The sequence below is a fragment of the Populus trichocarpa genome, chromosome 4, assembly GCF_000002775.5.
Source record: "Populus trichocarpa isolate Nisqually-1 chromosome 4, P.trichocarpa_v4.1, whole genome shotgun sequence".
Taxonomy (NCBI): Eukaryota; Viridiplantae; Streptophyta; class Magnoliopsida; order Malpighiales; family Salicaceae; genus Populus; species Populus trichocarpa.
The window spans coordinates 6,975,484-6,988,026 of NC_037288.2; the positions used below are offsets into that span (position 1 = coordinate 6,975,484).

Consider the following 12,543-nt stretch of genomic DNA (forward strand, 5'->3'; position numbering starts at 1 on the left):
TCCCCGTTTGATTGTTTATTTCAACGGTCTCCTGATTATCATTTTCTACGTACTTTTGGTGTCTCTGTTTTCCTTTTCTGCGTCCATATAATAATCATAAATTGGATTTTCGTTCCTCTCCATGTGTGTTCTTTGTATATAGTTCCTCGCATCTTGGTTATCGATGTTTTGACATAGCATCTCACCGTATTTATATTTCCCGTCATGTCCGCTTCCATGAACATGTGTTTCCATTTGATAATTTTGAACAGATTGCAAAGGTCTCCACCATAACCCCCACCCCACCCGCTACTGTCACCCTCCCAAATTTGCTAAACCACCCACCAGCACCCACTTCCACCAGCCACCTAAACAGCCCACAACACTCAACTCTGCCACTCCAAATAACCACCCGACCACAGCCTCCACCTATCCCTTGGCCATCATCCCATGCTTGTTTATCTAACCCTTATGATGCAGGTTCAGTTTGTCAATTGGTCTCATCTCCTCATGGTCTTGGGGCACTCTCTAGTCCCTCCTCTACTTTGCCCTCCCTGGTTAGCATTCTTGCAGATTTGGTCTCTGCCTACAGCCCCTCCTCTGCTGACAGTCCTGTGCTTGATGCTGCTTCTTCATCATCCCCTCCTGCTGGTCTGCAACTTATGGTTGATTTATCTTTTTATCAGTTGCCACAGGTCTCCTCACTGCCACCATCTTCCCCTGCGTCTCACCAGCATGCAGTAGACATCCTATGACTCTCAGACCGCGGCTGCCGAAGATAGCAAATCTGGTTGCTTCCGCTACCGCCACCTCTACCTCCACACGGATACTGCATTCTCCCTCTTCTGAGCCTTTTGTATTCTCTGATGCTGACCGGTATGCAGTTTGGCATAATGCTATGTGTGATGAGATCGTCGTTTTGCGCTCAAATCGCACTTGGTGTTTGGTTCCATTTCATCCTTCGATGAACGTTGTTAGCAGTAGATGGGTATATCAGATCAAGCGTTGTGTTGATGGTAGTATTGAGCACTATAAAGCGCGCCTTGTTGCTAGAGGTTTTACCCAGCAGGAAGGTATTGATTATTCTGAAACCTTCAGTCCAGTTATTAAGCAGGCCACTGTCCGATTGGTTTTCTCTATCGCGGTTTCGCGAAATTGAAAGATTCATCAGCTTGATATTCATAATGCCTTCCTCAATGGTGTTCTTACTAAAGAGGTCTACATGAAACAACCTCTAGGTTTTGTTGACTCTTCTCTTTCATCTCATGTGTGCAGATTGCACAAATCATTGTATGGTTTGAAACAGGCACCGAGAGCATGGTACACTCGTCTAAGTGATTTTTTGCTCTCCATCGGTTTCCAAGCTTCCAAGGTTAACACCTCCCTGTTTATCTTATCTGATGGTACTAATATCTTTTTATCTCCTGGTGTATGTTGATGATATTCTACTTACGGGTAGTAACTCTGTTATGCTTCATCACCTTATACAGTTACTCAGCTCTGAGTTCAAGCTTCCTGACTTAGGTGTTGTTCACTACTTTCTGGGTATTGTAGTTCAGTCTACCGGTATGGGTTTAATGCTGCGTCAACATAAATATATTCTTGACATCCTCACCCGAGCTGATATGACTTCCTGCAAACCCGTTGATACTCCAGTCTCCCCTTCGAAATTCACTTTATTACCGGATCACTCATTCTATGATCCTACATGATTTCGTCAAATCGTGGGTGGTCTCCAATATCTTACCTTCACCCGTCCAGATATATGTTTTGCTGTTAACATAGTTTGTCAGTTTATGTATGCTCCTACAGATTCTCATTAGGCCGCTGTTAAGCATATTCTACGTTATCTTAAAGGTACGACATCTTATGGTTTTCATATCACTCGAGGCTCCTCTTTTGCTCTACATGGCTTTACAGATGCAGATTGGGCTGGTAGTATTGATGATCGCAAGTCTACGAGTGGCTATCTTGTCTTTTTTGGTCAGACGCTGATTTCTTGGAAATTCGGCAAGCAACACACGGTTGCTCGCTCCTCTACTGAGGCTGAGTATAAAGCCCTTGCTGATGGTATCACTGAAGTCATTTGGCTTCAATACTTGTTAACAGATTTGCAGGTTCCCTCAGTCTCTACTCCTACCATTTGGTGTGATAATCTTGGTGCTACCTATCTCTCAGCAAATCCTATCTTCTATGCTCGTACTAAGCATGTTGAAGTGGATTATCACTTTGTCCATGACCGCGTTGCCAAGAAAGAGATTCAGATTCGTTTTGTTCCCTTTCGGGATCAACTTGCCGATGTCTTCACTAAACCGCTTCCTGTTGCATCCTTTATTGCTTTTCAGTTCAAGCTTCGGGTTGATCTCCCATCCTCAGCTTGAGGGGGCATATTATAGAATGTATAGCATGTATTTATCAGAATAGGAAATTAATATAGGATTATTCCAATATTGTAATCCTTACAGTTACTGCAGTGTTCTGCCACATATATATAAATGGAAAAGTTGGCTAAGACACAACCTAACACACTCTATTATTCTCAACTCTATGAGTTATGATCTGATATTTTTAGTTTGTTTATAAATTAAAACACAAACCTAACTTGATTTAGTAACAAAGAGAAAAAAACTGAGGAACTCTTTTTTCAATCTAAAGAAACGAAAACCACATATATTAAAAAAATAAGGATACCTTACAAGTTACCTGTTCATATTTAATTTTGTTAACTACAATTTTTAATGCAGTCTTCTTCGTGATTTTCTCATCAACTAATTAGGTTTAAGTTGAGTCTGTTACTAGTTTAAGCAATTATAGGTGTCTGGAATGAATAATGTAATGCCTCAGAGAATTTTGAAAGAAGGATGACGACATTAATGGATTTTTCCCATTCAAGGCTGCAAAATATAAAGACCAAAGGAGAGGCATTTTAACACCAATCCCACATCTAAATCTGACGAGAAAGATCGATCTAGTTATCATAGGATTTGAATCTTACAAATGGAACTCGAATTTAACATAAAAGGAATTGAACTAATTAATCAATTAAGAAGAGGGATTGGTCAATGATTGTGCACAATAATTAAGTTTTGCCTGATGATATAAACTAATAAAGACATTGAAATCAAATACTTTCCTGCTTGATTTCCAAATTAAAAAGTCTTGAATGTTCTTAATTAGCAAATGCTATTCCTTGCAGAAGTCTCTACTTTAACTTATTTAATTAAGTCTCTGTTCTATGATGAGTTAGCATTAGCATCAAGAACAGCTAGTCTAACTTAGAACAGGCATGAACTTAATTACAAGAAACACAAGATGTGGACAACACGTAGGAAAAACTGTACTATGCTGCAAAAATATTTGACAAAAATTAAAATGCTGACTGAAAAAAGAGATAAACATTGCAATTATGCTGCTTGGAAGTGCTTTGCGTAGATCATTGCCATCTAAGAAGTGTTCGATTTGATCTAGGGACGGCTTTGATGTCCTAAGCTAGAGGGAACGATATTTTGACATTAATTATCGAGTGTTTCAACCATGCAAATTAATTTTTTTAATGCAAAGAACTTCGTACGGAACAAATCCACAATTATTATGCACAACTTTAAAATATCCCAATAATTTCTTTTTTTCTTTTTTGTTATTTCTAGTTTTCTTTTTCTTTTCTATTTTTTTTACTTTGAATAATAAATCGGAAAAAAATATTTATTAGTAAAAAACATAAAAAAAATTTCTAACAAAAAAAACAGTATTATAATTATTTTTTTATATAAAAAATTAATTTTCAATAACCATCTTCATATTTCTATTTGAAGAAATTATAAAATATTAATTTTATTTCATTCCAATAAAAGATTATTATGAAAAAGTTATACTTATTAACTTAAAAATTGAAAACAAGTTTGCTAGTTTTTTTTTAAATAAAGAAATATTATATTTGAACAGAAAGTTCATTTTCTTATTCTATTTTTTCAAAAAATTGAATTATTGTTCTCTTTCTTAATCATTTATAAATATTTATTTTACCAACAAATGATAACTATAGTACACTATTATATCACACAATTAGGCATAGTATAGAAGTCAAGTAACGAATAATTTCATTTAATAAATTAGGATTTCAAGATCTTGTAGTCCTCCTAATAAACAAAAAGTAAAGTACACTGTTATATATATATATATATATATATATATATATATCTTAACAATTACAGCTGGTTACCAAAATTTATGTTTTTCTTACTTTTCTTCAAAGATGCTTTTATCACAAGCCTATTATCCTTAGCTATGGAGAAACTTCCATGTAGCAAAATTTTATGTAGCCTATTTTGAATTCGTAGCTGCCTTCGGCCTTAATTCATGATTTGATATTAACATGACTTGATTCTTTCTAATTGATTACTTGCATCTAAAAACATCAAATTGGGTTTGTAGAATTTTTGGACTACGTAGAAAATCCCGAATTTCATAAGGACTTGAAGTCTATAAATACCTCCACATCCCCTTTGGAGACTCCAAGTTTCAACACTTAACTAGATTTCAGTACTTGCTTGTCGACCTCCCAAACTCTTAGAAAGTTTAAGCTAAATTACTTCTCTAATAACTCTTCGATTTCTAGGTCTCTTAATTTTCTTATTATATTTTCAGCATTTCTTTCTCAGTATTGCTCATATGGAAACTCCAAGATCACTCATTCAACCTCCAACTTATGGAAGCCAAATCACTATTCTTAGCATTGATGGAGGTGGAATAAGAGGCATTATTCCAGGAACCATCCTTTTCTTTTTGGAGTCTGAGCTTCAGGTACGTAGATCATAAGAAACCGGGCTCATGATCACATGTATAAATCATACAGCAGAATAAGAAATTAAGTTTAATGCATGAACTAAATTAAATAATTACTAGTTTTGGCGTATCGATGTGTGTATATAAATATCACTAAGCAGTTGTTTTGCTATTAATTTTTAGAAGCTGGATGGCGCAGATGCAAGACTTGCAGACTACTTTGATGTGATTTCAGGGACAAGCACTGGTGGACTCTTGACTGCTATGCTAGCTGCCCCAAACAAGCAAAACCGCCCTTTGTTTGCTGCCAAAGACATTAATGCCTTCTACCTTGAGAACAGCCCTAAAATCTTTCCTCAAGACGGGTAATAATCCCGGCAAATGAATCGTTGCATTAAACTTGTTTTTCTCCTTCAAACTGTCAAGATACTGCTTAAGAGCTCTTCGGCAATATATCTCCATTTGATTCAAATTGTCAATTACTAATTTAAGTTTTCTTTGGCAATAGATCTCCATTTGCCTCAGCTGAAAATCTGATCAAGACTTTGAAAGGACCAAAATATGATGGGAAATTTTTACATAGCATTGTCAAGGAAAAGTTGGGAGACACACGGTTGCACCAGACCTTGACAAATATTGTGATCCCTACTTTTGATATCAAGAACCTCCAGCCAACAATCTTTTCTAGCTATCGGGTGAACACACACACATCTCTAATTAAAAATGTTTTTCGACGTTTTGAAATATTTGCCTTACAATGTCTTTATGCATGGATCAGGTGAAGAACAACCCATCCACGGATGCCCTTTTATCTGATATATGCATTGGAACTTCAGCCGCCCCAACTTATCTCCCTGCTTATTATTTCCAAACCAAAGATCCATCAGGCAATGTTAGAGAATTCAATCTTATTGATGGTGGTGTGGCTGCAAATAATCCAGTATGTTCATGAATAATTTTGTCTATATTCAGCCTCTTGAACTTGTGTAACTAAAGAATCTTCATTATCATTTGTTTATTTTTTGGATTTTGATCAGACTTTAGTTGCCATAAGTGAAGTTTCAAAAGAAATCAATCGGTATAATCCTGACTTCTTCCCCATAAAACCAATGGAATATGACCGATTTCTAGTCCTGTCTTTGGGAACTGGTACAGCAAAATCAGAAGGAAAGTATGATGCAGATGAAGCAGCTAGGGTATCTTGGGATGGTTGACTAGTGGCCATTCTACTCCATTAGTGGATGTTTTTACACAAGCTAGTGGGGACATGGTTGACTTTCACCTTTGCACTGTTTTTCAAGCCCTTAAATCGGAAGACAATTATCTTCGAATTCAGGTGCATCTCATGCCCATCTTGGTTTTCTATACAACCTAATTACATTAACAGTTTGTTTAGGAAAGAGGTGAATATATATTATTTTCACTCCTAAATTGAGAGGTGATAAATGGGGAAGGAAATAACATTATTTATTTGTTTTTATATTAACTTAATATAAATTTTTTAAAAAAAAACTCAACTTCATTTTTTAATAAATAAACCTTTCGAATCTTATTTGTCACCATTTAACCTATTATCAATATTTAATATATATCATCTTTCAATCACTTTTATATCCAAAAATAAATATGTATTTTTACCATCATTTCCTTTATTCCCTCCTTTCTTTTTTCTAAAAGTGATTATTTTGAGTTCAATTCGGTTTTTATAAAAACAAACAACCAAATTGGTTTTTTTCTTAAAAGAAAAACAAAACTGAACCAGAATCGGTTCCATCTGACTGGTTTCGGTCCAGTTCGATTCGGCTATTTTAGAACAAAAACCGGTTCAAACCGGTTTGGCTCGGTTTTTCCAGCTTGGTTCGGTTTTTATAAAAAAAAAGTAACCAAACCGGTTTTTTTTCTTTTTAAAAAAAAAGAACCGGAACTGGTTCAGACCGTCCAGTTTCAGTTCAGTTCATTTCGGTTATTTTAGAACAAAAACCGGTTCAAACTGGTTTGGCTCGGTTTTTTCAGTCTGGCTCAGTTTTTCTCTGGTTTGGCTCGGTTTTTTTTGTTTTGGGTTTGGTTTTTTCGGTTTCAGACTTATAAAACCGAACCAGTCAGTTTTTTAAAATTTTAAATCGGTTTAATCGGTTTTTTTTTACAGTTCGCTTTTTTCGGTTATTTTTTTTTGTTTTATCGGTTTAATCGATTTTTTAGTGTTTTTGCTCACCCTTCTTCACCTTCCCCTCCTCTCCTACCACAAAATGTTCCCAAACAACCATAAAAAAATATATTATCTAACATTAATATATATATACAGGATAATACATTGACTGGAACACTCTCATCTGTGGATGTTGCCACCAAAGAGAATTTGCAGAATCTTGTGAAAGTGGGTGAAGAATTGTTGAAGAAATCAGTATCAAGAGTTAATTTAGGCACTGGAGTCTTTGAACCAATTAATAAGATGACAAATGAAGAGGCTCTCATAGAGTAAATATATCTCCTGATCTTGTTTATATATATTAATAGTTAAAAGCATCTCTAATTTTCATCTTCCTATTATTAATTTGTTTATTTACTTCGATATTTTGGATTTTGTTGGATTTGTGTAGGTTGGCTAAATTACTCTCAAGGGAGAAGCATCTTCGTGAGGCCAGGTCACCAGTTGGAAATTAAATCTACCACTTTAAAATAATTTGGCAATTTGGTTCTTTGTTTCTAGAAAATTAGTTAGATGCTAATAAATTTGGAAGTAATTATTGTACTTAATTGTTTAGATTGTAATTAAGCTTTTCTTTGAATAAAGATGCCATGCACATGGTATCGCATATGATTTTATTTTATTTTTATGAATTTTAATCTATAAAACTAGTATAAATAGATTTTTTTTAGTTTGTATTTCAACATATTATTTGAAAAGAAAATATTCAATTATAAAGATTTAAATTAGAGTTTCTATATAGTGATTACATTAAATATATTATATTGAACATAACTAATTCTTTACCTAAATTTCTCATACGATACTTATCAATAAAATTCCTTATTTCCTCTCATAACTAGGTTAAGGCGGATGGGCTGAAGAAGATGGACATTGTGATGGGGTTTGCGTAGATTTGATTTGGGATTTTGGGGTTTAGGTTTAGGTTGAAGGCGAGAGGACATGGCGGCCATCCCTTTTTATGGAGCATGAAAATTTGAAACTACAACGAAAAATAAATCCAACTTGATCTTAAATAATCAAGTGGACAAAGAAATTCACAAGCCATAGATCTCCAAAACTTGAAAGCTTTATTACTGGACAATTACAAGATATCGATCATGCTCCTTAAGTTTTGGAAAACTAATATTACATTCGGTCAAGAATAACTTCATTTATATTTTCTTAAGTAGTGTTTTAAGATTGTAAGGCTTCACTATATCGGCTCTTCCACTCCACATTAGCTTTGCAAATTGGTAGTTGGCCTTTTCTGTTGGATGAACCCCATCGAAAAACAAGTAGTCGTTGACATTATCACATACTGTTTTTGGACAGCAACCAGTAAGGTTTCCTTTGTATGGACCCGTACCACAACATGCCACCTTTCCCTCCTTGAAACCTTCACAAAATTTCAATTACATGTTAGAAATTAGAATAGACAAAGGAAACTGTGCAGGCTGAAGTAGCTAGAGAAGGCTTGGAAAGTATTTATATATATTTATCTTTTCAAAAAAGGTGTAGGGAACCTTTATGAGAACCTACCCGGCCCAACATCCAAATTGTGTAGGTTGATTCAGATCATTAGGTCAATCCAGATTATCATTCTACTAACTTAAAATAATATCAACTTGGTATAAAAAAAAACTAGTTCAAAATAAACCCTCGCTCGAGCCATCAACAAGTTACCAAATTCTTTCCTTCGAAGCTAGGTTTTATAAGTATGTATTTAAAGCACTAGTAGATAGGCGTACCGTATTTCGAGGGGTTGTCAATTCTTTCCTTCGAAGCTGCAAAGAGATCAAAATTGGAATACTTGAATCCTTCGAGCTTTCTCTCAAGTTTTTTGAGGGCTTTAGCCAGTGCTTTATTATGGAGTTCTGCAAGCACCGTAACTTCATCCATGCATCCTGATCCGTTAATGTTCTTGGCCTCATTAAGTGCTCTCAGGAATGGAGAACAGCCCACATCACCCAAATTGGAAAATCCAAATTTCCTTCCTCCCATGCTATGAATTTCCTGATACACCAAAGTACAACCATTATCTATATCTATAGTCAAATTTGAAGGAAAACATAATGACTTGAGCAGTTGAGTGAAGTTCGCAGAATAATTTTATATTATTCCTTAACAATCCTTTGAAAAATAAATAAATTATAAATAAAAAAAATAGAGAAGGTGCCTGCGTCATGTTACCATGACATGTTAATTACCTGGATCGCATCTGTCAGGTTGCCGATAACCGTCTTGACATACTCGTCCCTTGTGTAGGACGGGAGCTCGGTGGTCTTGTGGGTGGCAAATGTTATGTAATCACTGCTTCCTATGCTAAACATATAAAGAGCTCTAGACAGCAACGTCTTCGTTTTTGCTTCACCAAGTTTGACGTTCAAGTGCTTCTTCGTATACTTGAAAAAACTTAGCTGAGTTTTAAGGCCTATGGTCTTCAGAAGGGAAATAAAAATAATCTTGTTAAGAAGGAATTCAAATTAACAATATCATGAATAATAGTAGTCGTAGTAGACGACAAGCCTAAGCCGTCCCACGAAGAAAAAGAAAATACATCACACGAGGCTAGATCACATACCATTCCTACATTAGTTTCAGTCAGAACACCAGCTCCGGCTGATGCAAAGTTCAATCCATTTGTGAACTCATTGTTACCAGGACTTAGATATGGTGGAATTAATGGTAACTTGGCAAACCCGGCTACAAAAAAATTTGGAAGAATCATATTCTAATAATTCATTTCATAAAATAATAATGAAAACAAAGAAAAATGTTGCTAAGGATTTTATTTCTTTTTACCAATAAAATCTGGGACTAATCGACCGTTAGAAGCCCTTCCTGTTGCGTTCTTAAAGAAGGTTTCCCCGTATGGCAAAAAGTTTGCTTTGATTGCAGTTTCCATATAGTTGTTATTTCCAACATCATTCCATGAACCACCAAAAATAAATAAAGCATTACGAGAGTGACCACGGCAGCTTGTTGCCACTAGAAGGCTTGCAAATAACACCAAAAAGAAAGAACAGTTATTGAATCTCAGGTCTGCCATATTTCACTTAGAATAAAAGCTGTGGTGGTTGTTTGACAATACTATTCTGCTTCCTTCTGAATTTATAGAAGAATGTGGTGCATTTCCTGTTACATTTCCCTTTGAATTCTCCTAATTTCTAGTAAAAAGAAGAGGAAAAGAGCTAATTACAGGTTGGGACACACTGGCAAAAGGATAGACCAATGGGATTGCTTCGGGTGGCAACAAGGAGCTGTTCATATTTTGGAAAACAAAATCCAAGTGTTTTGGGTTGTAATCCTTTATATAATTTTTGTGTTTACTGCTGGGATATAGGTGGATTTACAAGTGTTTTTTTTTTAATTATATTTTATATATAAACCCTTTAAAAAGATATTATGTTTTAAGTGATTAGAAAAAAGAAAGAAAAAGAAATAGAGAGATGCTAATTCCTTACCTTGCACGTAAAGACTTTATATATATATATATATATATATGTGTGTGTGTGTGTGTGTGTTATATATTGATGGCTCATTTCACTACCAAAATTTTAATTTTACCACCAAAATTTTACATTTTACCGACAGGATTCCGTTGGCATGACTTTTACCGACAGGTTTACAGACGATTATTGTTCGTCGAAAAAACTTTCCTTGATGATTTACAGACAGAAAAAGTGCACCAAACAAAAAACATTTACCTGTTTTATAACGTCGGTATTTCTATCGGTGAATATGACATTTCACAGACAAAAAAGACTTTGTAATTCCATCAGTGAAATTTTTATTATTACTAACGGTTTAATTCCGTCGGTGATTAAATAGTGGCAATGACATTTCCAGTCATTATTTTCCAACTTTCTGAATTATACTGATGGACTTAATTCATCAGTAAGACTATCAGTAATTTTATTAATTTTTTTTAATCTAATAAAATAACTAGAAAATAATGAAAAGAAAATAAATTTAAATAAAAATTAAATATTTATTACACATTTAAAAATTTATTAGTTCAAATACAATAGAGGGGCTGAAGAAGGAGGAAACGAGTCTTTGTCGGGATCGCGGGGCCAATAAAGGGGAGCACATGTACCACTCATCTGTAATTTCAGCTCTATGTACAATCGCTAGAGTTCGGCCATCTTAGCACTAAGTCATTCTATCGGTGTGTATGGTAAAGGAATCGTGAACTTCTTGTAACGGTTCTCCATATCGGATTGTGACCATCGCTCGAAATGCTCGGACATCACGTGCTAAATATATTCTGCACATACAACTTCTAAGATGTACGGAGGTCTGAAATTCTTTCAAATTGCCATATCTTTTCAGTCTGGAAGATCTCTTTATTTACCATATTGTTTTGGATTTTTTTCTAAGCCTCGTATAAAAAATCACGCAACCTAAATGATATAAATGAATTATCGGTTAATAAATGAAAAATAAAATTTAACATTTAAATTAAAGATATTTATTTTGATATTAATCTTACCTAGTTAAGCTGTGATTATCCCAAACCTTCCTATCAACAACATTGTTAGCCCTATCACAATAAAAACTTTTCTTGCACTTCAAATTAAGGAGCATGATCACAACTACTTTAACTCACCAATCAACGGTCGAAGACAAACATTTATATTCCGACCTGAACTATTAGAATTGGATATGACCATAGATAAAAATATAAACTTCAGCCTCATACACATCCCTAATGGTAAGTTTTAAACCATGAGTATCATCAGCCAACAAAAATAAGGAGCAACAAATAACCCAAATAGATTGAATCTGTCTGTACATAACTCAAGATGTACATTCTTTAATTCCATTAAAAACTAAAGATACACCCTATTCAAATGTTTTCAGGCTTCACCATCATATGGGTGCACCATGACTCCATTCACTTTATCATGTGAATGATGTCATGTCATCTGCTCAACAGTCTTTGGAGAGATGAATAACCTTTCCAGTTTAGGAGTGATTGAGAAGTATCTAAGCTCTCTATATGTGACAAGAGTCCTTCCCCTTCTGGTTTTGAGTTTATAATGAGCATACCCACATATTCTGCATTTGGTCAACTTTATATTTTCATGTCCATGCTATGCATGTTGAGGTTGATTATCATTTTGTTTGTAATAAATTTGTTAAGAAGGAGATTCAAGTTCGGTTTATCTCTTTTTAAGATTAATTAGCTGATGTTTTTACAAAACCTTTACTTTAAGATTCATTTGCCTATCTTATGTCCAAACTTTGTGTGGAGTCTCAATCTTTGGCTTGAAGGGGCATATTATGGAAAGTATTATCATGGGATTTTGGAATTACCTTTGTATATACATATTTACCTTGTATAGGATTATAATTATGTGTTGTGCATTCTATGTTTGTTATTGTATACAACCTTACATATATAAATATAAGAGGATGACTGATATCTTTTGTTAAAGCCTCCTATTATACTTAGAAACCCTATTTCTTATATTTCTAACTACTAAACTAAGAATTATTTCTCCAATTAAGATTTTTTTAGGCAAATAGGAATGAACTAATTTTGACATTCTTTTTACCTTGTTAATCTAGAGTTGATCAATCTGTAT

The 12,543-nt window shown here is 34.5% G+C and overlaps 2 protein-coding genes across 2 annotated transcripts; one reads left to right on the plus strand and one right to left on the minus strand.

Moving 5' to 3' along the window:
* Window positions 1-4,214: 4,214 nt before the first annotated feature.
* Window positions 4,215-7,706, plus strand: LOC7493573 (patatin-like protein 2). Its single transcript, XM_024599631.2, is given in 8 exon segments — window positions 4,215-4,779; window positions 4,945-5,126; window positions 5,270-5,456; window positions 5,540-5,701; window positions 5,799-5,952; window positions 5,955-6,097; window positions 7,064-7,236; window positions 7,359-7,706. Coding segments are annotated over 8 exon segments (1,197 nt in total). The 5' UTR covers window positions 4,215-4,647; the 3' UTR covers window positions 7,423-7,706.
* A 378-nt stretch (window positions 7,707-8,084) lies between these two features.
* LOC7493572 (GDSL lipase) lies at window positions 8,085-10,212 on the minus strand. Its single transcript, XM_002305854.4, has 5 exons — window positions 9,752-10,212; window positions 9,531-9,652; window positions 9,157-9,387; window positions 8,698-8,962; window positions 8,085-8,345 (listed from the first exon to the last, which is right to left on the minus strand). Exons 1-5 carry the CDS (start codon window positions 9,996-9,998, stop codon window positions 8,122-8,124), a joined length of 1,089 nt encoding a protein of 362 aa, XP_002305890.3. The 5' UTR covers window positions 9,999-10,212; the 3' UTR covers window positions 8,085-8,121.
* Between the last annotated feature and the right edge of the window lie 2,331 nt (window positions 10,213-12,543).